The sequence below is a fragment of the Lissotriton vulgaris genome, chromosome 9 (assembly GCF_964263255.1).
Source record: "Lissotriton vulgaris chromosome 9, aLisVul1.2, whole genome shotgun sequence".
Taxonomy (NCBI): Eukaryota; Metazoa; Chordata; class Amphibia; order Caudata; family Salamandridae; genus Lissotriton; species Lissotriton vulgaris.
The window spans coordinates 522,606,136-522,630,388 of NC_141697.1; the positions used below are offsets into that span (position 1 = coordinate 522,606,136).

The 24,253-nt window shown below is 44.4% G+C and overlaps 1 protein-coding gene across 1 annotated transcript in view; it reads right to left on the minus strand.

Moving 5' to 3' along the window:
* LOC147690358 (potassium channel, subfamily K, member 16-like) overlaps positions 1-24,253 on the minus strand; it is a 234,674-nt gene that overhangs the window by 104,751 nt on the left and 105,670 nt on the right. The window contains exon 4 of the mRNA XM_086937990.1: positions 13,351-13,519. Within this exon, the coding sequence (XP_086794116.1) occupies positions 13,351-13,519 (169 nt within the window). The remainder of the gene's footprint in view (positions 1-13,350; positions 13,520-24,253) is intronic.

Sequence of the window (24,253 nt, forward strand, 5' to 3'; positions counted from 1 at the left end):
TTGTGCCTGTTCTGACTGACCTCATCTCGGCGGCCATTTTGTACTTACTAACTTCTCTGACATTTTTGGTCCCGCTCCTATAGCCCTTCTTTATGGGCAGGTCCAAAGGCTCCTTATCTACGAAAACACCAGCGAAACATATTTTTATTAAGAACTCGAAGCTGTTCTCCAAGTTCTCTCGTTTGCAAGACTCGATGGAGATATTACTAGAGGAAATTAGAGCTTTACACCCATTTATGGAAGACACAAATGCTAAACTTCAAGTCCTCAAGCTGTGGAACAATCGCTCTCTTCAATTACAGATGACTGTGCGAAAATAACTCCTCTTCACTCTCAAGTCTCTGTTCTTCAACGTCAAGTGGAGGAGCTTGAAAACCCCAACAGACGCAATAATCTCCGTATTTATGGGCTTGAAGAAGGACAGGAGGGGTCCGACCCCCTCACTTTCTTTAAATCCTTTATCCCCAAAGTCCTTCACATGCCAGAGGCCACCACGCTTAATATTCAAAGAGCGCACAGATTGGGCCGCCGTTACTCTTCTGCCTCCTCCTCACAGAAGCCTAGGGGGGTAATCCTGTATTTCTTGGAGTATACAGACTTGCTGAATGTTCTTTCTGCAGCTAAATCTTCTCAATGAGTCACTTGGTCCGGATCTAATTTGTTCTTTGCCCAGGATTCGCCAAGGCTACTGCAAACAGAAGGAATGCCTTCCTAAACATGAGACCTGCTCTTCGTGCTATGGGCGCTCGACATGGACTCTTTCACCTGTGTCTCTTTAAGGTCACCTACAACAACAGAACAACGACCTATGTGGACCCACTCCGTCTTCAAAGTTTCATCAACTCCCATCATTTTGATCCCATGGAATCCGACTCATCGAATGTTGGCTGATTATTTGTTTTTCTTTTGGTTGTTTGACTTCCCACCTTTGTCTGTTTGTTGGTTGAACTGAATTGTGTCTCTTATTTTGCTAGTTTCTATATTTACCGTGTTCTCTTGGTTCTTATTTTTCCCCACAGTTTCTTCCCTTCCTTTAACATGATGCCTCCCGGTCCTCCGTTTTGCTTGATCCCGGTTGTGCCGTCGTCCCGTTTGGTTTCTCCCCTCCCCTTGTATCCTTGAATCCTTCCTTTGTAGGTATGTTTCTGGTTCATGTATTTCTCTGGTTGTTCTTATGTGTTCTTCTCTTCTTGCTCTCTTTGTTCTCCTTTGCTCTTATCCTACCCTTTTTCGATCTTTCTGTATCTTCCATTTTCCCCCTTACTTCTCCTTCTCTTTTTCTTCCTTATTGTTCTTTCTATTCTCCTTCTCTTCTTCTCTCCTTTTCTCTGCTCTTCCTACTTCCTCTTTACTATTCTATTCTTCGTTTTTCTCTCTCTAACTATGTTTTCTTTCAATTGCTCCATGATATTGGTTTAAGCTTGTTTATTGCATTGTATGCTTTTTGTATAAAATGTACATTCTTACTGTGTTACATTCAGAGTTACCTCATGGAACGTTAAAGGTTTGAATAGTCCCATTAAAAGACAACGAGTACTATCTCACTTGGCTAGATTAAAATCTGACATTGCCATACTACAAGAGACCCATCTTAATGAGACTGGAGCTTCTAAATTAAAACGGCTTTGGGTCGGTCATGTTTTCTCCTCCCCAGCTTTAGGAAAAAAGAATGGTGTTGTTATTTTAGTCCACAAAAAGTTTAATGTTTCTGTTACCCATCAAGAAATTGACTCTGATGGTCACTGGGTGATCTTAAAATTGTCAGTTGATAATGTACCTATTGTTATTTTCAATGTAAATGCTCCAGTATCTGTTGACAATACCTTCTGGCCTCTTATATCGGACAAATTAATTTCCCTGGATGACAATTATATCATTTTTGGTGGTGACTGCAATCAAGTTCATGATCCCTTCCTTGATAGGCACTCTCCAGTTACTTTTATTAGGTCCAGGATGCATTCTCAAGTTACCTCTACCATAAGACGTAAATCTCTAACGGATATCTGGAGGCTTTGTCATGCTGACCTCCAGGAATACAGTTACTTCTCTCCTCCCCATAAAACACAATCCCGTATTGACTACCTTTCTTTGGAAATCCCTCGTCCAATGTGTTCTTTCCTCAGAGATTGGTTTCAACCTGATATCCGACCATGCCCCTGTTATTGTTGATTTTGACCTGATCCCCTTTTCTCCCTCTCCTGGTAGATGGCGCTTTAATAATTCCCTTCTGGCTGATCCCAAATTCTCTAGCCAATTCAGTTCTTTCGTTGCTGACTTTTTCACTACTAATACTACACCTGAATCTTCTCCGGTTAAGGTTTGGGATTCTTTTAAAGCTACCGCTAGGGGGTTTATAATTAATTACGTTTCTCAGAATAAAAAAGGTTTTGAGCAACAATCCTCTCTTCTTCTTGCCAAGATTAAAAAATTAGAATATTCCTCCTATCAATCTCCCTCTGAATCTTCTCTGAAAGACCTTATTACGGTCAAAGTTGCTTTCAATAAATCCTCTACTGATGCTGCGGCTTCCTACTTATTGAAGAGTAGTGCTCGCTATTATGGGGGTCAAAATAAAATGGGAAAACTCTTGGCTACTTATCTGAAGACTCGTCAGGATAGAACTCGGATTTCGTTGATAACGGATTCGACCAGCGCCTCCCATTTCAAAGATGACGATATCTTACAGGAATGTGTTACTTTTTATAAACAACTTTATACTCCTGAATCCATCCCCCTTCCTTCTGATCTGTACTCTTACTTTCATTCACTTGCTTCTCCTCCCTCTTCCCATATCGATTTTGCTTCAGTTGAATCAGATATAATTTAGCAGAAATTTCTCATGCAGTTTCGGTCCTCAGACGTGGTAAAGCCCCTGGTCCGGATGGCTTCACTATTGAATTTTATAATCATTTTTCAAAACTTCTCCTTCCACATATGCTCCTTCTTTTTAATTATTTTATTGCTAATGGTTCTTCCCAGGGTACTTTTCAAGAGGCGATGATTTGCCTGCTTCCCAAAGACAATAAGGACCCCAATTTTTGTAAGAACTATCATCCCAGTTCCCTCGTAAATACGGACTATAAGACCTTCGCCAAGTTACTTGCTTTACGTATTGATCCCATTTTACCTGAACGTATTGACCCTGAACAATCTGGCTTTGTTAAGGGTCGTTTGTCCTCTGACAACTCTAGGGTTTTCATTAACGTTCTTAGCAGAGCCTCTTCCTTACAATATCCATTGGCGGCCATACCCTTAGATGCCGAGAAGGCGTTTGACAGGATTAGTTGGGATTTTATGTTTCGCGCCCTTACCTGGATTGGCTTTCCCCCTAAATTGATCTCCCTTATTTCCATTTTGTATTCCGGTCCTAGAGCTTCCATCTTTGCCAATGGGAACATTTCTGACTACTTTTCCCTCTCCAGAGGGGTTCGGCAGGGTTGCCCCCTATCACCCTTAATATTTATTGTAGCATTAGAGCCCTTTCTGACAAAGATTCGACAGGACACTCACATCACTGGATATAACCCAGGACCCAACCAAGTCAAACTATCTGTCTATGCGGACGATATCCTTTTCTACTGTTCCAACCCTGAATCCACTATACCCTCTTTTCTGCGTCAGGTTGACACTTTATCATTGGTTTCCAGTTATCACCTTAATCGTGATAAATGTGAAGTTTTACCCCTTAATGTCTTATGTCTTCGTCATTATTTTGACTAAACTGGTTTTTCCTGGCAATCAACTAAAATCAAATATTTAGGATTATGGTTTTCCCCTTCTATTTCGGAAACTTTAAAAGCCAATTTTGACTATATTATTAAAAAATTATCTGATTCTATCACCAAATGGCATCCTCTCTTCCTCTCTTGGTGGGGAAGATTGGATTCAATTAAAATGATGCTGGCACCTATTATTTTATTCTCTGTTTCAATGATACCTGTTCGAATACCTGGATATTACTTCAAGAAACTGGATTTGATTCTATCAAAGTTTCTCTGGAACAGTAAGCCTCCATGGATTGCTTTGTCTTCCCTTAAAAAAGATAAATCTCTTGGAGGTCTTAAGTTTCCTGACCTTAAATTCTACCATCATTCTTTTATCCTTAAGCAAGCCTCCCGTTGGTTGTCTACGGATACTCCTGTTCACCCTCCGGTCTGGTTGTCTATTGAAAAATCCCTCATTTCACCATTTGATTTTTCTGAAATTTTGGCTTTTTCTGCTAACGTCCCTTTTCTACATTCTCCTATCATTGCTCATTCCCGTCACCTTTTGACTCCTTTAGTACCCTCTACGTACCCTTCTTTGTCCTCTCTATCCCAACAGCCCATTTGGCACAATAAATTACTCTGAATTAAAAATCGCTCTTTTTTCTGGAAATCCTGGAAATCCAAAGGTTTAATGTGGATTTCCCAGCTTCTCCTTGATAAGGTTCCCCTTACCTTTGCTGAGCTTCAATCTCAATTTCTTCTTTCCAATAATTTTAAGAAACAATATTATCTTCTACTCCCCGCACTCCTTCAATATCTTCAATCTCTCCCTTCCTCTCCTGATTTTCCTCCCCTTTATCTGCATCTTTCCCCGCTATTGGTTTCTTCTCCTTCGGCCTCCCGCATTTACACTTGTTTGCTAACCCCCCCTGAACGACTTAAAACGAAGACTGAATTGGCTTGGGAGCAAGACTTGTCAGTCTCTTGGCCAGTCTCTTTATGGGATAAGCTATGGGTAAAAATTCCCAAAACATCATGAGCAGACCTTTTATTTTATTTATCAGAGGTTATTGTTTTCCCCGGTTAAATTAGCCTCCTTTTCTCCTGACCTCTCTTCTAACTGCTGGTCCTGTTCTTCCCCGTCTGCTGACTTACTCCATATGCTATTTCATAGCCCAAACGCTGACACCTTTTGGCGTTCAATTTGGTCACGTATAAACATTATCTTCAACCTTCAACTCCCTTTTTCCCCCTCCATGCCCTACTAGGTTCCCTTTCTCTGGATTTACCCCAATCACCCACTCATTACAAGTTACTAGATCTTTTTGTAGCTGTAGCCTTCCACTTGATTACCTCCAACTGGAAGGAGTCCTCAAAACTTAATTATTCTGCTTGGTGGAATGCTATTTGTTTTAACCACAGACTTGATACCAATTACATTACCCCTATTTCCCTTGCCATCAAGAGGGATTTACTTTGGATTCCTCTTACCACTTATCTATCCTCACTGTCTCCTCCATACCCCACAACCATTAGCACTAGTCCCACCTCTTCCGACGAAGTCCGTAGACCCCCATGAGTTTCTCTTGTTGTCTTTTTGCATAGCTTTTTGTCATTTTATCTCCTATTTGATATTTATTCTTCTTGATACTTCTTTTTATTGTTTTACCTATTGCATACAATGTCGTACTTGCATATGTTGTTTTATTCCATTATGTGCTTTAGTTTCTCTCCTCCTTTCCTTTTTTCTTGGTTTAGAGCTAAGCGTTTATTGATTCCGCTTCATTGTACTTTGGCATTATATTTCTATTGTTTTTTATATATTCTCTATCTTTGATGCAATGCTTCTGTATGTTTTTCATGCTTGGTTTCAATAAACTTGAACTTAAAAAAAAAAGAAGGCGGATATGTTATATCCTGCTTATGTTATGATATCTATCCCTGTTGCTCAGCCAGTATGTGTGTTGGCAGTGGAATGTTGGTGTGAATGTGATGCTTGGAATGCTTGGGTGCCTGTGTAGATGAGTGGTGACAGTTGGGAGATGGGATAAGCAGCAGGCAGGCTGCTCCTGGTAGGGCTGGAGATTAAGGAACACCAGGCTGATGGACTAATATACATATCTAATATTCTGGAACAAGAAGTTAATAAAGAAACTTACAAAACTCATCTCGGCTGCGTCTGGTAGGATACAACATACTCCTCACCCCCTGGGCAGCAGTTGAGAGCAGGGATAGATGATGTTGGGGGCCACACATAGCATAAAATTATAGATGGGTAAAAATAGAATTACTATATGCTATGCATGGCTTTCACAGGAAGCCTCTATCATTTACACCAGATTCTATATCTGGTAACTCACTGCTATGATGTAGCAACAGTTGATAACATATAGATTTATTTATTTATTTATTTATTTTATGCAATTTTTAAAGCGCGCAAATACCCGTACGGGTGTCTCGGCGCTATCGTTACAGAACTCACTTCTTGCGATGAGGGGGAATTAGGCAGAGAACAGCCATGTTTTAAGGCTCTTTCTGAACTTGAGCAGCGTAGGGGCCGTTTTGATGTGGAGTGGTAGTGTATTCCACAGCTTGGCAGTAGCGATAGTAAAACATCTATCTCCCCAGCTGGCCTTTCTTGTCCGTGGGACTTTCAACAAGTAGGCTGAGGACGATCGTAAGGTCCTTGGTTGTTCCACTGGGCAGAGGGCTTGTTTTAGGAACTGTGGTCCGGAGTTGTTCAGAGTTTTGTAGGCTATACACAGAGCCTTAAATTTGATTCGGCTCCTAATAGGGAGCCAATGTAGCTCTTTGATGTAAGGAGACGTGGAGGTGAATTTGGGGATGTGCAGTAGGGTTCTGGCCGCGGCGTTTTGCACCGTCTGGAGTTTATTGAGTACCCTTTCCTGAGCGTTCAGAAGAAGGGAGTTACAATAATCGGTTCTTGAGAACACTAAGGTGCTGATAAGTGTTTTGCCCGCGGACTGTGGTAAGTAAGGAGATTTATAGATGAGTAAGAGTGATTTACGAGATTTTATTTTCACTGAGGGGTTCTGAGTGATATTAAATAGACACTCAGAGCCCTGAGGTGAATAACATCCCCGTAATTCACTTGTTACCCAACTATAATTTTATATTATGTATGGCTCCCAAAATCACCTGCTCATGCTTTCAACCTCTCCACACTGGCCGAGGAGTAATGCGGGAGCCATACATAACATGGCCTCTGTATCCCTGTTCCAAAGGTTACAAAAAATACCTGCCATCCTTGATCAACCCCCATCACCGTTACTATCTTTCTTCCCCCTCCAACATCTGTACTTTCTGATTTCAGCCACTCACAGAGGCCTCCCAGCCTGGCTTGGAAGGCTTTTATGACCTCACAACAGTGGGTAATTAAGTTGGTTAGCAACTATTGCTATGGCACAGCATTGGGTTATGAGATTTAGAAACTGAAATAGCAGCTGTAGTGGCATAGCAAGGAAGAGGCTTGGTGGGGGGCAGTCCGCCCCGGGGGGCAAGAGTTTTTGGGGCAGCAGACTCTCCTCCCCGCTCTTATTTGTGGCGATCGTGGAGTAATTGCCAGCATCCTCCACCCCTACCCAGCTCCTAAATTCAGCTGCCAGGGGCGGGCAACGCAGGGGCCGCCACGGGCTGCAAAAGTCCTAGCAAAGCCAATGAGCAGCTGCCTATGGGAGCCATACATAGCAAACCTTGGTTTCCTCTGACGCTACGTAATAAAGGCCTTTAAGGCCAGGTTGACAGGGCTCTCTCAGAAAAAGCCTCTCATTGAAAGCAGAAAGCACAACTGTAGGAGGGAGGGAGAAAGGCCGGGAAGGGGGTGGTTGGTAGTTGAGGATATTAGGAAAGGTATGGTTTTTTACATTTGGGACAGGAAGGGCAGGGCAGGCCATGTATGCCTGTTCCACAACTCCTCTGCCCCTGAGTGGCAGTTGAAAGCAGGGGCAGATTATTTTGGATGCCATACATAACATCAAATTATAGATGGTAAAAAGGGGACTTTGGGGATTTTTTTCCCTACGGGATTCGGAGTGACATCATAGACAACTCGTGCTTCGCTCTCATTGTCTATTTGATGTCATTCAGAACCCGTCTGTGAAAAACACCCCCGTGTTTCACTGTTACCCATCTCTATAATTCTATATATCATTAATGTTGTATACTGCTCATATTGTTATCTGTGACCACGAGATGGCACGTGGCTGTGGCTTTGCCTGTGACATCTCGTGGCTGTCTCTGGCTGTTGTGCACATGCCTTGTGCAGCATCTTTTGAATGTACATGCTGAGATCTGTGGTTTAGAATTGTGGCATTATGAACTGATGCACTGGACTTAACAGGACGTGTCTCTAATAAACTCCTGCTACAATTCAACTCCTCGTGTCCTCCAGTCTTTCCTACACTGGCGACGAGGGTGAATGGTCGTTCTCATCACCTTATTTAAGATTTCGTCAACAATTTAAAAAAAAAGAAAGGAAGGTAATTTTCAACAAATACTTCCCTGGCCTACTCGATCTGAAGATCTTCGCAGCGACGCAAGCGGCCCTTCGCAGCTACTCCGACGACTCGCCCTTCTGTTTCGAAGGTATTTAAACGCATTTTCAGCGTTTTTCAGGCTCTGAAGACTGTCTCATAGCGCGAGTTCCCAGCGCGCGCTTCTGTCTGCACTACGAGCTTCTAACGTCACGTGCGCATGCGCGCACTACGCGAAGGCGTCCTCACGTCACACGCTGCCAAGACAAGGGCAATTTTCTCTAAAGAGAAAGCGATTTCTACGGCGGCCATCTTAAGTTGGTAACCATCATCGGATTGTTTCTTTTTTCACCGTTTTTTTTCTATTTTCAAGTTGTTCTGTCTCCTGAAATACATTCAACTCGATCGTCTATCAACTCGACCCCATACAAAGGTATTTGCCTGATATTAAAAGTACTTTTGATTAGACTTTCAGAACATAAATTCTTTAACACATCAAGTAATTGTTTTACAATTCTGACATGAGTGGAATTGTTCCTCCTCCTTCGTTTTTGGCTAATAAAGGTGACCCCCCCATGGAGTGGGAAATATGGGAACCTGTTTTTCTAGCCTATGTTGAAGTTATGGATGGCACTGAATGTGAACCTGAGAGGAAATTATCTCTTTTAAAACATTGCCTAGGTGGAATTGGATTAAAAGAATTCGTAACTCTTCCAGCTTTAACTAATCCTGGAGAAAAAGATGTGTATGAATGTGCAGCAGAACAACTAAAAATTAGGTTTGGAAAGAAAAAGAACGTTGTTATGGAGAGATTTATTTTCTATTCTCGCAAACAATCTGCAGATGAGCCAATTGATGACTTTGTATCATCTCTCAGATCTCTTGCCGTAACATGTGATTTTGAACACATAACTTATGAACAGGTACTAAGAGACCAAATACTGATGAGAACAAATAATAAAAAGGTCCAGGAAAGACTTTGGACAACCTCGGATATGTCTCTAAATGCAGCCATTGACATTGCAAGGTCGATTGAACATTCCGAGAAATTCGTAAAGGAGATAAGAGGGAATGAAAAGGGAGATGTCTTTAGCGTTTCCAAAGAAGGAGAGAAATTCAGGAAACCATTTACTTCTAGAAGTGATTCTGCTAGTAATAAGAGTGACTCAAAATTTAAGTACACTAAAAGTGATAAGAAGAGCGACACTCAGTGGATTTGTTTCAGATGTGGAAGTCCAAACCATTTAGCAAATTCTAAAGTTTGCCCTGCCCTTGATAAAATGTGTATGAAATGCAATAAGAAAGGGCATTTAACAAAGTTTTGTAAATCTACCACGAAAAAAGTTAACATAGTTCAAGATTTTGATGAATACGATTCTAATGAAAATGATATTAATACAGTTATTAATATTTGTGGTAGTGAAGGTGTAAGTAAATTTCCATCCTGTGATGTGATTATAGAGGGGAGAACAATTAACATTTTTGTGGACACCTGTGCATGGTATACATTATTGGGTTTAGATGGTGTAAAAAAAAATTGGCCCAACAAAATTCTACTTGAATCCGACATTTCTCCAGGGGGTTACACCGGACACAGGATTGAATTGGTAGGTTATTTTGGGGGGAAAATCACCTTCTCAGGGGAATCCACATACGGTAAAATATACGTTGCTAAGTCTGGGCAGCCTTTGTTAGGATGGCCACATCAAGATCAATTGGGCATTAAGATTGACCCTAGAGCTAATCCCCCTGTATACTCTGTTACTAACACCAATGATCCGGATCGTGAGCTTATGATTGATAATCTAAAGTCTGAGTTTCCTCATGTCTTCAGTGGAAAACTCGGTCAGTTTTTGGGTTTTAAACATACTATTAAACTCAACGATGGTGTTGTTCCTGTTCGGCACAGAGTCAGGAACGTCCCTCTTACTTACAGGGATAAACTTAAGGTGCTTCTCAAAGATTTATGTGACAAGGACATCATTGAGCCCATTGAGTCCTCCCCGTGGGTTTCCCCGATCGTCATTTCGGTCAAATCCAACGGCGAGTTGAGACTCTGTGTTGACCTTCGCAGTTTAAACAACTCTATTTGGGTGGATGCTCATCCCTTGCCAAATTTGCATGAGATGGTTTCAACATTGGGAGGTGCTGTGATTTTTTCGTGTATAGATTTGGCAAGCGCCTATCATCAAGTCGTTCTAGATGATGATTCCAAAAATTTGACGGCTTTTATTACGCCAGAAGGCCTCTTTAGGTACAAACGCATGCCTTTTGGGTTGGCTAGTGCTGCCTCCGTCTTCCAAAGACTAATGAAAGAGACACTTGAAGGGTTGACAGGGGCAATCGCCTTTCAAGACGATATTCTTGTATTTGGGAAAAATGTAGAGGAGCATGATATTAATTTAAGGAATGTCATTTCCGCCTTGTCTTCTAAAGGTCTTACTCTTCGTCTTGATAAATGTAAAATAAGAGAAAGAGAAGTGGAATATTTGGGACATTCCATAAGTGGTTCTGGGATCAGACCTAAGCAAAAACACATAGAGAGCATCATTAAAGCTCCTGTGCCCGTTTCAAAGGAACAATTGGTAGCTTTTTTAGGATTAATAGAATTCTATGCTAAATTTATTCCAAATTTCTCTTCCAAAGTTGATTCCTTTAGACCACTTCTAAAGAAGAACGCAAGGTTCTTATGGTCTGATGTTATGACAGAGGCATTTCAGAATCTTAAAGGGTATGTTGTGAATGCACCTTGTTTAAGACCTTTTGTCATTGGAAAAAAGTGTACCATCATGGTAGATGCAAGTAGCACAGGACTAGGAGCCGTGCTCATGCAGAATGACTGCGGAAAAGAATGGGTAATCGCCTATGCTTCAAGGCCTTTGAGGGACGCTGAAAAACACTATTCAGTTATTGAAAGAGAACTATTGGCATCAGTTTGGGCAGCCGAACACTTTAAAACGTTTTTGTGGGGAACAAAATTCGTTATCAAGACGGACCATAAGCCTCTCATTTACATGATGGCACCAGGTGGAGGTCGAACTTTATCAGCTCGCTTAGCCAGGTTGGCATCCAGGCTACAGTCTTTTCATTTTGAGATGGTGTATGTAAAGGGGAAAACCAACATTCATGCTGATTGTATGTCTAGGTTGCACACTCCCTGCGATCTTCCACCTGACAATGACGAATGTGAGGTTGCGTTCACTTCGCAAGACATCATGCTAGTGTTTGGGGAGAAGTTTGATTTGAGTAAAGAGTCCTGGGCAAGAGAAATGGAGAAGAGTGTTGAATTGACTCAGGTTAAGAATTACATTCTACAAGGATGGCCTGAACAAAGGAAGTTTTCAGGCGATATGATGAGTTATGCCAAAATTCAAGATGAGTTAGCGGTTGAAAATGGGGTTCTAATGCGAGGTGACAAATTCATTCCTCCTTTTGCTTTAAGAAATACTATTATTAGCATTGCCCATGAAGGGCACTTAGGAATTTCTTTTACCAGGAGACGCGTGAAAGATTTCTTTTGGTGGCCAGGAGTGGATGGTTGTGTGGAACACTTTGTCCAGAAGTGTCCAGAATGTGTCAACAGTGATAAGTCTGCTGTTCCTCTGCGTCCTGAACCTTGTCCTGTAGAATACCCTCTTGGTCCTTGGCAGAAATTAGGTCTTGATTTCATTGGTCCATTTTCTGTTCTACCTGAGCGTGAGAGATTTGGAATGGTCTTAATAGATTACTTCTCAAAGTGGCCAGAGGTAAAAATGGTCAAAGAGATAACAACCAAGAACGTAATAGAGTTCTTGGATGATGTATTTTGCAGGGAAGGAATCCCAGAAGAGATAGTGACGGACAATGGACCACAGTTTATTAGTAAGGATTTTCAAGGCTTTATCACCAAATGTGGGATTTTGCACAATAGGATTGCTGTGTTCCACCCTGAAGCCAATGGCCAAGTTGAAAGATTCAACAGAGTTGTAAAGGAGGCGATCCAACTTTCTGTTAAAGGTCAATTAAATTGGCGAAATGCCCTTCAGTCTATGCTACTGTCTTATAGGACATCTCCTAACTCTGTCACTTTGGTAAGTCCATTTGAACTTTTAAGGGGTCGTAAACCCAGTACTCGTTTAACTCCATGGTGGCTAAAAAAAAGTTTAGGTGAGAATGGAGTTTCTTCAAGGGTAGATTATGAGTTGGTTCGAGATAGAGTCAGCGCATATAAGGATAAGATGAAGCAAAGGATGGAAGCCAAGCAGGGATCTGTTAGCAAACATATCATCTCAGTTGGAGATCTTGTCCGTATTAAAAGAAAGGAAGGTGTTCCGAAAGGGGGTCAAATTTGGTCCGGTCCCATGGAAGTTATTGAAGTTTTCAAGCATGCTGTCAGAATTGAGGATGGAAGTGTTTGGAACTTGAACAGAGTTTCTGTGTTTAAAGGTCAAGGTATGCTGAGTGGGGGTGTCGTGTCAAGCGATGACAGCAATGTTTTTCTTGATTTTGAATCTGGTAATGCGGGAACATCTTCAGGATGTCTTTTGAATGAGAATGGGAACCCTGAGGATGTAAGGTCTTCTCCTTCCACTGTGGTTTCAAAAAAATGTCTGAGGCCTCACCGTCTCCCTGAGAGATACAAGGACTTTGTCATGAATTAAAATTTTAGGATTGCTTAAGTTATTATTTTCTTTTCTTGTTCACTACTAGAATTTTGTCATGTGTTAAGATTTACTACTGCATAGTTTTTTTTTTTTGTTTGTTGTTTTTTTTTATTTACAGGAAGGGAGGTGTGTTGTATACTGCTCATATTGTTATCTGTGACCACGAGATGGCACGTGGCTGTGGCTTTGCCTGTGACATCTCGTGGCTGTCTCTGGCTGTTGTGCACATGCCTTGTGCAGCATCTTTTGAATGTACATGCTGAGATCTGTGGTTTAGAATTGTGGCATTATGAACTGATGCACTGGACTTAACAGGACGTGTCTCTAATAAACTCCTGCTACAATTCAACTCCTCGTGTCCTCCAGTCTTTCCTACAATTAAAGCATTTCAAACCACTGTTCACCCATCCCACTATATTTCTTATCAATTTACTTTTAAAAAAAATATTGATATGCTAAAACCAAAGCATGATCAATGTTGTGATTTATAGACTGTTTAAGACTTACCGACTACATAATCTCCAAAACCAATGGTGCTTAGTGAAATAAAGGCAAAATAGAATCCTTCCCTGTAGTTCCAGCCCTCCATGTCTGAAAACGCTATTGGGGGTATTGCCAAATACACCACAAGTCCAGTAACCAAGAAAAACACAATTGTTACAAGCTTCACTTTTTTCTGAAAAAAAATACAAACAATGAAAAAGAATGACACATTAGGATGTGCAAATAGACAACAGACACACAAATACAGCATAAGAGCTTTTAACTGTAATATTAAAAATAAAACAATCATAATAAAGTTTCTGCACAGATTACATGTGCTTCATTAAGAACGAACAGCTTTTACTGAGGTGATCGGGCTGCTTATTTGATCAGACTACTGCTTCTAGAATTCTATGTTTTCCATAAAATGCAAATTAAACATTGCCAGGGATAGGTCATTTTTTAGGGAGAAAGTTGGCAAAACCTGACGTTGTTTCCCACACCATACAGTGGGTATCATAATTTACTAGTACACAGGATTGTACATGGCCAGGACACGTATTTGTTTTTAACTTCCGGGGTTTTAGATTGACCTCACAGACGACAGCAAGGCTTGAGTTGTGTCGGATACTTGGGACCAAGAGTTCGAAAACATCCCCTACTTGATATGTACGCTTGTACAATTTTATGTTGTAGATGACCCTTCTTCCTGTCCATTGACACCCCCCTAGATGTCCTCATGGAAAAGTAGAGTAAGAATTGAAAGGGGGGCTCAGCATAGACCCTGCCGCCATTATGGCGGTCACCCCGGCTCAGGCATTAGAGTGGCGGCGGGGGTGCTGTGCGCAGAAGTGACGCGGCACCCCCCGCCTTCACAAGGGCTCAAGCGTAACCCTGGGCGCCCTCTCAACCGATGGCGCTAGACGCGCTTCCGAGTCGGGTGGCATGGGGGAGATGGAGGGGCAGGATGGCTGGAACTGGTTCTGCCCTTCCTAAATTTACTATAGGGTCCTGCTCGCCAACTAAACTCTAACAGGCATCATTCCAACCCCACCAGCTTTCCGTGAGTTTACTGACAAGATACGTTTGAGTCAAAATTCACACCCAGATCACATACACCTGTACCTGGCATCGGGCAGGCACCCAAACATTGAGACCACCAGTTAGGCAACCCAGATAGAGGGTTTCCAAAACACTAAGACCTCCATCTTGTCCACATTTAGCCTCACGGAATTAGTATCCTTCCCGTTGGCTACTTATGTGAGGCATGGTTTAAATTGGTCTCGGATAAATCTGTGGCCACCCTCAAGCTGCAAAATAATGTGTCATCTGCATATGAGTATATGTATCTTGTATATATTGAATGAAGTGCTCAATGAAAGGGACTCCACAGCCAGCTTTCGGTAGGCTGAGTGGAATGACCACAGACGGACAGCTTGGGACCTTGACTTAAAAAAAGATTCAAACAAGTTCGGCACCCACCTATGTGGAATCACTTCATTAAGTCTGTCTAAGGAATCTTGTGTAGGACCATGTCGAAGCCCGCAGACAGATCAAGCTGTATGAAGGCTGCAGAGCCGCTATTATCCAAGATCATGCAGAATTCATTGCAGGCTTTGGTCAACATGGTCTCTGTGCTGTAGGAGGGACTGAAGTCTGATGAAAGCTGGTATGCATAGTGTTAACCTAAATATAATGTGACAGTTGAGAGATTACATGACTTTACATTATTTTGGCCATTGCTGGCAAGAGGGAGACTGAAGAAAAATTGGCAAAGTTGTGCAGATATAAAATAAGTTTGTTGAGTAGTGGAATGACAGTAGCGGCTTGACAGAAGTCAGGAACTTGACCCTATGCATTAGAAGCAGTGTAAATTGAGACAGGTACTGGAGCCACTGCTTTTGCCATATTATGAGGTATTTCGCAAGACACAGTCCCAGCGGAGAGCTTGCGCTAATGCAGTTACGTTTTGAAACTGTTTTATCCTCTGATATGTGACAGAAATCAGACTAAGATGCTGAGGTTGTTCAGGGATATGTGGATGAACTCTTCAGATTAAGGACCGAATTGGTGATATTAATAGTGGTGGGAAAAGGTACGAGGAGATGCTCACTCTTTTTATAAATGAAGGTAGCTAACAGGGAACATAACAACTGAGATGCAGTGATAGGAGAGGTAAGCATTTCAGGAGTGACCAAAGATTTGTAAATAGAAAACACCTCCTAAATCAGATCTTTTGCACCCAGAATCCTACTGTGATGAAAGTTCATGCAAACTTCCTTAATGAAGGTTTTATAGAGCCTAAGCTCTTGTTTCTAAATGAGTTCATCCTATAAAATATCCTTGCGTTGCCACTCTCATTCCAGTTTATTACATCCTCTCTTCACTAAAGTCAAGTGAGGAGTGTACCACGGCACTGAAGGAGGCAAGCAATGTGAAATCAAGGTTTTGATGGGTAGAATTGTTTTTAGTGCACAAATGACCCAATGCGTTAAAATCTATAACATAGATGTTAATTTTTTCCTGAGGCACAGACATAGTTTTAGTCAGGTGAGCAATTCATTGAGCTAGGTCTAGCTTTGAGGCGGGGCAATGGATTACTGTAGAGGATGTCCTCATATTAGTTTGTGCCTCTCTCTTAGGGTTGATATGGAAAGAAATAGCCTCATGGTCAGACCATGTTAGTTCTAATATTGAACGAATATTGACTCAATCCTTGCTAGAATACATATGATCTAGAATATGACCAGCAGAATGGGTACACTCTTCTACACAGTGAGACATATAAATATTGAACAATTTGGACACAGCCTTATCTGTAACCTTCTCTGCATCCATATTAAAATCTCCCACCAGGCTAACGTTGTTGGAATCTAGATGGGCAGAAGCAATGAGTTCTTGAATCAAGGAACTACAATTTTAAGCCTGAACTTGGATCTATAAATGAGCAAAGTCTTTTTCAGTTCATACTAGTATGACAAAGTTTGATTCAGTAATTGCACAATAAACACCTACTGTAATCCCAACTGCAAAGATAGAATCAGTAAACACAGTCTATTTAATAATGTCATGCAGGTGGGTTGTAAAGAACAATGAGTATGGCACATCTAAACAAAGATGTATGCATGAATACTCTTTTTATCAGTATTGGTGTTTTTCTCTGTCAACAGCAAATGCGGAAACTTAAAAATGACAACAGACTTAAAAATGAGGCACCAATGCACTGAGAACCTGAAGCTCTTTGTGAGTTGGCGCAAGTTACTCTGAGATCTCCATCCCTAAACCTCTCTCCTTTCTGCTTGTCATACGATTACCTTTGCTGACAGGGCAAGAGACAACAACAGGCCAAATGAGACACACAATACACAGGTAACCCAAGAAAATGTGTCCAACAGCCCAAACACAGTCCTATCTACACATGCAATAACCTGATCACCTCCTCCCTTGGTCCTTCAGTATAGACTCCAAAGAAGGTGGAGGAAGAAGGAAGACAGCTCACATAATGGAAAGAGGCTAGTAGGAGAAGAGTAGAGATGTCAATATAACTTAACATGTTCCCCTTAATCTCAATTTTGTTTTACCTATTCTCTTTCTGCATGGAATAATTCCTTGAGATTAATTCAAGCAATCCACCCTTCACTTTTTTCCCACTGGCTAGGTGTCCTAAGTACGTCATGTATGCTCAAGCATGAGTTCTGTGCTCAATGTGCTGTAGGACACAAGCTGCATCCTATTGATGAGGCTCAACTAAGCCCCAACTGGTCTGAGGCTGCTTTTGGCCCATTTCAGATGGGACTTGGCCTGTCAGTTAGGACTGGCTGTTTCTATTGGAGCAGGACTAAGGCTGATTTGTATAGGGCTGCTTCCTGTCTTAGGTGGCATGATGAACAAATACAATATAGACTGGAGTGGTGCCCAAAATAATTACCAGTGCCTGACAATATTTGAAGCAGCCCACCCATCACTTTTTTCTAGTCCACAGTGGAACAAAAGCTGTGCAATGTTCACTTAAGCAGCATCACACTGATAAGGCCAAATAGGTTCTGTACAGATCTGGGTTGCTCATGCTCCCTTTCAGAGAGGACTTGATCTAGCCTAGAAATTTGGAATAGATTGTCTATATTAGATCAAGGTAGATTTTACTTGCGGGTATATGGCTGAGATACCCGCCACCCCCTCTCAACACAATCCCCAATAATGGGAAACCGGAAACGTTCTGGACTTTTTGGAAGACGGGAGGGAGTGACCCTCCCGGCCGTATTTATTAAAATATGAAACAAAATTAAAACGTTAAAATAACAGTTTCATAATAATGTACAATTTCATTTCCACATTTGCGATGTTTGGCTAACCTTAACATATTCTCTAATACAAAGGTTCTCCTAGCCGATCTAACATCCTACAAAACTTTAAATTGAAATTGTACATCCTAACGTTTAAGGGCCAACGGCAAGGTCATAACCGGTGTCAAGATCCCTAAACCAGACATATCCCCCTCACTTGTGAGGGGCGACCGCACAGAGGCGTACCTCCAGTGCATTTACCAATTTCCCTTGACTTGACGGGGGCCCCAATAAACTCGACGCCATTTAAAGGTCGTCCGAGGACTCGTGTGAGGTATCTAGAAGGTAGCGTAGACCCCCTCCCAAACCCCACACAACTTACCACATCTGCCGTCGCAGATGTCCTAGCCCCAGGAAATTCCCCAGGAGGGGGCTGTAGCCCCTCCTACCCAGGAAGGGGCCTTGACCACCTTTCCTTTCCTTTCGGCGGCCCTTCCTTAGAAGGGACCGCCTCCCCGTTGAGGGGCCAATGGCCACCTCCCTCAAGCGCTCCCATCCGTAATGGGTGACGCCCACCCCTAGGGATCTTCCAATTACTGCTCACCGATCATGACCTTACCGCCCGACCAAAATAAATACGACAATTCTAACTAAATTACTAAATGACTGAATCACTAAAGACAGTAACAATTACGATTTATTAAAAGGCATGATTACTGGTCAACACTAGTGCATAATTACTTTATTTGCAAAACATACCACAATTTAACCATTCTTTATTGCATATTCAAAGTTATCACGATAATCATCACAACCTGCAAAATTCAGCGTTACCACATAAACTTTATTCAAAACCACTTGCTGTCTTCAGGGGCTGGTGGGTGGGTCAAAATTGGCTCTTCGTTCCGTCTCGAGCTCACGTGCAGCGAGGAGGTGCAGCTTCAGAGCACAGGAACAAGAGGAAGCTCTCTTGGCTTGTTGCTCCTTTTATCCGTCTTCAGGGCGGGAGTAAACCCGCCCCTGCCTGCCCCGAAGGGCGTGGCCGGCCGCGTCAGTGTCTAGGCCAGCCCACTCCAGGGCGGGAAAAAGCGCGCCCCGGCTACGCCGCTTTGGGCATACCAGCCGGGACCCGCCTCCCGCCCAAGATGGCTTCCCGGGGGGATCGTGGTACTCCGCCATACGTTCGGGGGGACCGAATGGTCGCCCCTTTCCATATGGCTGAGATACCCGCCACCCCCTCTCAACACAATCCCCAATAATGGGAAACCGGAAACGTTCTGGACTTTTTGGAAGACGGGAGGGAGTGACCCTCCCGGCCGTATTTATTAAAATATGAAACAAAATTAAAACGTTAAAATAACAGTTTCATAATAATGTACAATTTCATTTCCACATTTGCGATGTTTGGCTAACCTTAACATATTCTCTAATACAAAGGTTCTCCTAGCCGATCTAACATCCTACAAAACTTTAAATTGAAATTGTACATCCTAACGTTTAAGGGCCAACGGCAAGGTCATAACCGGTGTCAAGATCCCTAAACCAGACATATCCCCCTCACTTGTGAGGGGCGACCGCACAGAGGCGTACCTCCAGTGCATTTACCAATTTCCCTTGACTTGGCGGGGGCCCCAATAAACTCGACGCCATTTAAAGGTCGTCCGAGGACTCGTGTGAGGTATCTAGAAGGTAGCGTAGACCCCCTCCCAAACCCCACACAACTTACCACATCTGCCGTCGCAGATGTCCTAGCCCCAGGAAATTCCCCAGGAGGGGGCTGTAGCCCCTCCTACCCAGGAAGGGGCCTTGACCGCCTTTCCTTTCCTTTCGGCGGCCCTTCCTTAGAAGGGACCGCCTCCCCGTTGAGGGGCCAATGGCCACCTCCCTCGAGCGCTCCCATCCGTAATGGGTGACGCCCACCCCTAGGGATCTTCCAATTACTGCTCACCGATCATGACCTTACCGCCACAGGCCGGATAGTTGACCGGCTATCCGGACCCCCCACAACACTCCTGCCTAAAGGTCATGTCATAAAGTCCTTAGCCAAGCTATCAGGTCTCCTATGAGTAACTCGTTCCCCACCCGGGACAAATGGACACCATCCCCTAAATACATACTGTCCCCTTTAATACAACCATGCGAAATAGAATGCAGTGTATTTGAACGGAACAATCTACTCATTTTATTATTAATTTTCCTTACTGAATGATTCAGAGCTGAAACCGAGAGAGCCCCCCGCCACACTTTTCGTGGGATCATATGGGGCCATGCAATTGTGCACCCTGGAACTCTTCTCGCTAACCAACTTACAGTGGAAAGCATCGCCTCAAGAAGAAGTCGTCTACCAGTGGTCACCAAATCGTTGCCCCCAAGGTGTACTATGACTATAGACGGCGGTGACCTCGTCCGCCCTAACAAACCCTCAAAAAATGATTGAAACTGGTCAATACAGAGCCCGCCCCTTCCGTAGAAGGACACACTGTACCCGTATTCCCCAGCCACGTGAATCATGTCACCTGCTTTGAATACGTCCGCGGCACGCCTCACGTATGAGTGGCCCACAACCCACACCTCCTTTTTCACAGCCGGTGATGTCTGACCGCTGGCCCGGTGTTGGGTCGACTGCACAGTCCGCCCCGCCTCGTAGGCTTGCGCAACTGAAACCAAACAAAAACAAGAAGCGTGAGTACATCATTACAGCTTCACAACATGTGCAACCGCACATACCTTTTATAACAATTCGAGGACCAACGCCCCACACGTTTTACTTGATCGACATTCAGACCCCTGGCTGTAGCCTCGGTAGCAGCCCCTATCCGAAAGGAATGGGTCCCAAACTCGCCGGGGTTCATGCCCGCGGCAGAAATCGACATCGCAAGCACCCGCTGAAACTGAAACCTCGTCAGTGGGGTGGCGTCAGCGTGTCTCAACAAGGTCCCCCCCCATGATGCCACCCTTTGCGCTAAATATTCCTCAACGCAACCCACCGGGCACATGGACGACCCGGGAATCTTTTGTATCATTATGCAGTCCCCCATCGAACCCTGATCGGTCTTGGACTTGACAAATGAGACAGTCATTGTCTCCCCCCTGACCTGAACGTGCTCTCGGCACAGTCCCCCCATGGTATCCTGCTTGTTCCTTGCCACTAGTTCGCTTACCCGCATAGCCCCATGGAATGCTAGCACAAAAGCGGCTCGGAATAACACTGCTTCATACTGGGATGAACACGTTGCAGGAAGTACAGATAACAACAAAGCCAACCTATCCAGACCAATCGGGCGCCTTTCATCTACTCTGCGACCCTCAAGGCGTTGCCACCCACGTAGCACTTTTTGCACAACGAAAGACGCAGTCGGGTCCTGGATCCCATGAGCCCTTGCCATAAAGGAAATGGCGGCCCGATGCCTCTGGGCCGTAGCCACTGATTTGCCTGCCTGATGTAAGGACAGCAGAAAATCCACTACTAGTTCTTCCTGGCCCCAAAGCTCCCTCCTAGCATCCCCCACAAAGGCCCAGTAGGATCAGAACGCCCCTTGGTATGCCTTCCTCGTCCTGGGTGCTAAACTCTCTCCCACAAGGTTCTGTAATTCGGGGCACCGAGAGACCAGAGAGCTTCGGGGAAGGGTGCCGCCACCGGGTCCGCTGTGGGCAGAAAACCCCAGAAGGCCTGCATACGAAAACGAGAAAGCGCATCAGCCGCTTTATTCATTACCCCTGGCACATGTCTTGCTTTGAATAGTACGTTCAACTCCATACACAATAACACAATTTCTTTGAGCAATCTCAGAATCCATTTGCATCGTGCTGCCTGGCTGTTGATACACTCAACCACGGTCATGTTATCAGACCAAAACACCACAGAGTGATCTCTGAACCCTTCGGGCCAAGTTTTCAGGGCCACAAGAATGGGAAAAAGTTCCAAAAAGGCAATGTTACTTGTCAGTCCACACTCATGCCACCATAACGGCCATTTTTTAACCGACCATCGTGTGCCGAATATGGCACCAAAACCAGTGCTCCCTGCCGAATCTGTCCACAGCCCCAGCTCCTCGGAGGACACCGCCGGTTTGTTCCAGACAATTCGACCATTGAAATCCGCCAGAAATGCCAACCAAATGCGCATGTCCTGACGAACCTCTGCCGACAACCGTGTGCGATGATGACCCTCCTTCAGGCCGACCATGGCTTGAGCGATCGAGCGGGAAAGGGGGCGGGCCATCGGCATGACTCTCAGGGCAAAATTCAGCTGTCCCACCAATTGTTGCAACTGATGCAGCCTGACCTTGGACTCGCTAATACAAGCTTCCAGGGCAGCCCTGAATCTTATCACCTTCTCTTTAGGTAATCTAAAACAACCTTCCACAGAGTCGAGTTCGATCCCCAGGAACTCGAGGCAAGTCGAGGGACCCACAGTCTTACCTGGTGCCAATGGCACACCGAAATGCTTCATTAAAGTACAAAATTCATTCAAAGCCTGTCCACATTCCGGACCCCCGGCCGCCCCCAGAAACAAAAAATCATCGAGATAATGCATGACATGCTGTAAACCCGTCTTCTTTGTGAAGACCCATTGCAGAAAACAACTGAACTGTTCAAAATATGCACAAGAAATAGAGCAACCCATTGGCATACATCTATCCATGTAATACTGACCCTGAAACATGAAACCAAGGAGACGCTGATCGTCTGGGTGTACCGGGAGCAACCGGAACGCTGACTCAATATCTGACTTTGCCATCAGCGCCCCGGGCCCTAGGCGATTCAACATGGCCACGGCCTCATCGAAAGATGCGTACCGCACCGAACACACATCCGGGTCTATTGCATCATTTACGGACAGACCACGTGGGGCTGATAAATTATGTATCAGTCGGAACTCACCCGGGTCCTTCTTAGGGACCACCCCCAAAGGAGAACAAACAAAGTTAGCACACGGTGGCTCATCAAATGGACCGGCGACTCGACCTCGAGTAACCTCTTTCCCAATCTTTTCCTGTACCACGGTCGTATGTTGCAAGACCGATATTTGATTTTTACATTGTCTTACACCCCGAAACTCCCCCACTGGGATGCGGAAACCATATGAAAACCCGTTCCTCAACACCCCAGCGGAAGCGTGATCCGGGTATTCGCTGAGCCAAGGAATCATTGCCATGGTATCAACCGGAGTAGGTAAAGGCGCCCCTCGGACTATTTTAGACCTGTTTGGCGCCTCCTCTCCCCCCGTTATCACCCGTTTTGGCTCTGCACATGGACTCCGGATGGGACGGCTGCCCACACCCTCCACATTCGTGACGGAATTTACATGACCCCTGGGGCCTCGTACATTTACCTCTGTTGAAGTTCCAACAAATCCCCCTTTTACCTGTGTTGCCGTTCGGCCTCGAGTTGTATTCGTTACCTGTACCTGATCGAAAGGGGGTCCCGGCATATTGGCGGGAGGATTCACCCCCGCTACTCCCTACTAATGGTACTTTTAACATACCAGTACTCTCCATTTTTGACCATGAAACAGAATCGTAACAATCCCAAGTTAAGTTTTTATCGTGTTCCTTTGCTTTTCTAAAAATATTATCGTAACAGAACCACTGATTGCCCCCATATGATACGGAATATTCCATGATCCGTGTCTGGTATATCGGCAATTCGGACAGCAACTCGGGTCTACGTTCGCCCATGATGGAGGTAAAAATTCCCCACGCCTTCCCCCAAGTGCCAATGTTTTCATCAACTTTAAAGGCGGCCATCTTTGCGCGCCAAACACTCGGATGCATGAGCTCCTTTTGGCTCTAAACATGCTCCATCTCATAATGATCGGTAAGCAACGAGAAGATGTTTATATACTCATTTGCCCATATCTTCTCCTTAATAGCCAGAGGGACATGTTGACCCAACGTTTCCCTTCGTGAAGGTGCAGACTCATCCCTCGCAATCGGCAATGGCCGCTTACCTGAACCGGAAGCTGTATCTGCGGCTGGACCTGTTCCTGGCGGTTTTTCTACTGCCGCAGCCGGCGTGATAACTGGCGATGATGCCTTCGCCGCCTCCCTCGTTTCACGCAGTTGCTTCATCAACACCCGTGCGTCGTCAGCCGTGGCGCCCTCGCTTTCTTTCCCCAACCACGCTGCTAATTGTGCTGCCAGCTCGGGCGGCATATCCCCCCCGGAATCGGATTCCCCTCTGCCGGCACCGGAGTTGGCTCTTCGAGTGGGGCACAGGGAACCGGGATGTCCCCCCCAGCTGCTCCCCTTCTGGGCCTCTTGCCTTTTCCTCCCGGAGCTGCTCCTGCCAAAGGTCGTTTCGGTCCCCCTTCCCCGTCTCTATCCGCCATCCGTTTCTTCAGATCGGTCACTTCTTTCATGAGTATACGCAGCATCTGGTCGGTAGTCATTCGCTTTCCGACTTTCTTAGGCATTCTCCGACAGAGTATCTGTAAGACAAAAAGAAAGATTACCACGCTCAAAATTGGCTCTTCGTTCCGTCTCGAGCTCACGTGCAGCGAGGAGGTGCAGCTTCAGAGCACAGGAACAAGAGGAAATTGGCTCTTCGTTCCGTCTCGAGCTCACGTGCAGCGAGGAGGTGCAGCTTCAGAGCACAGGAACAAGAGGAAGCTCTCTTGGCTTGTTGCTCCTTTTATCCGT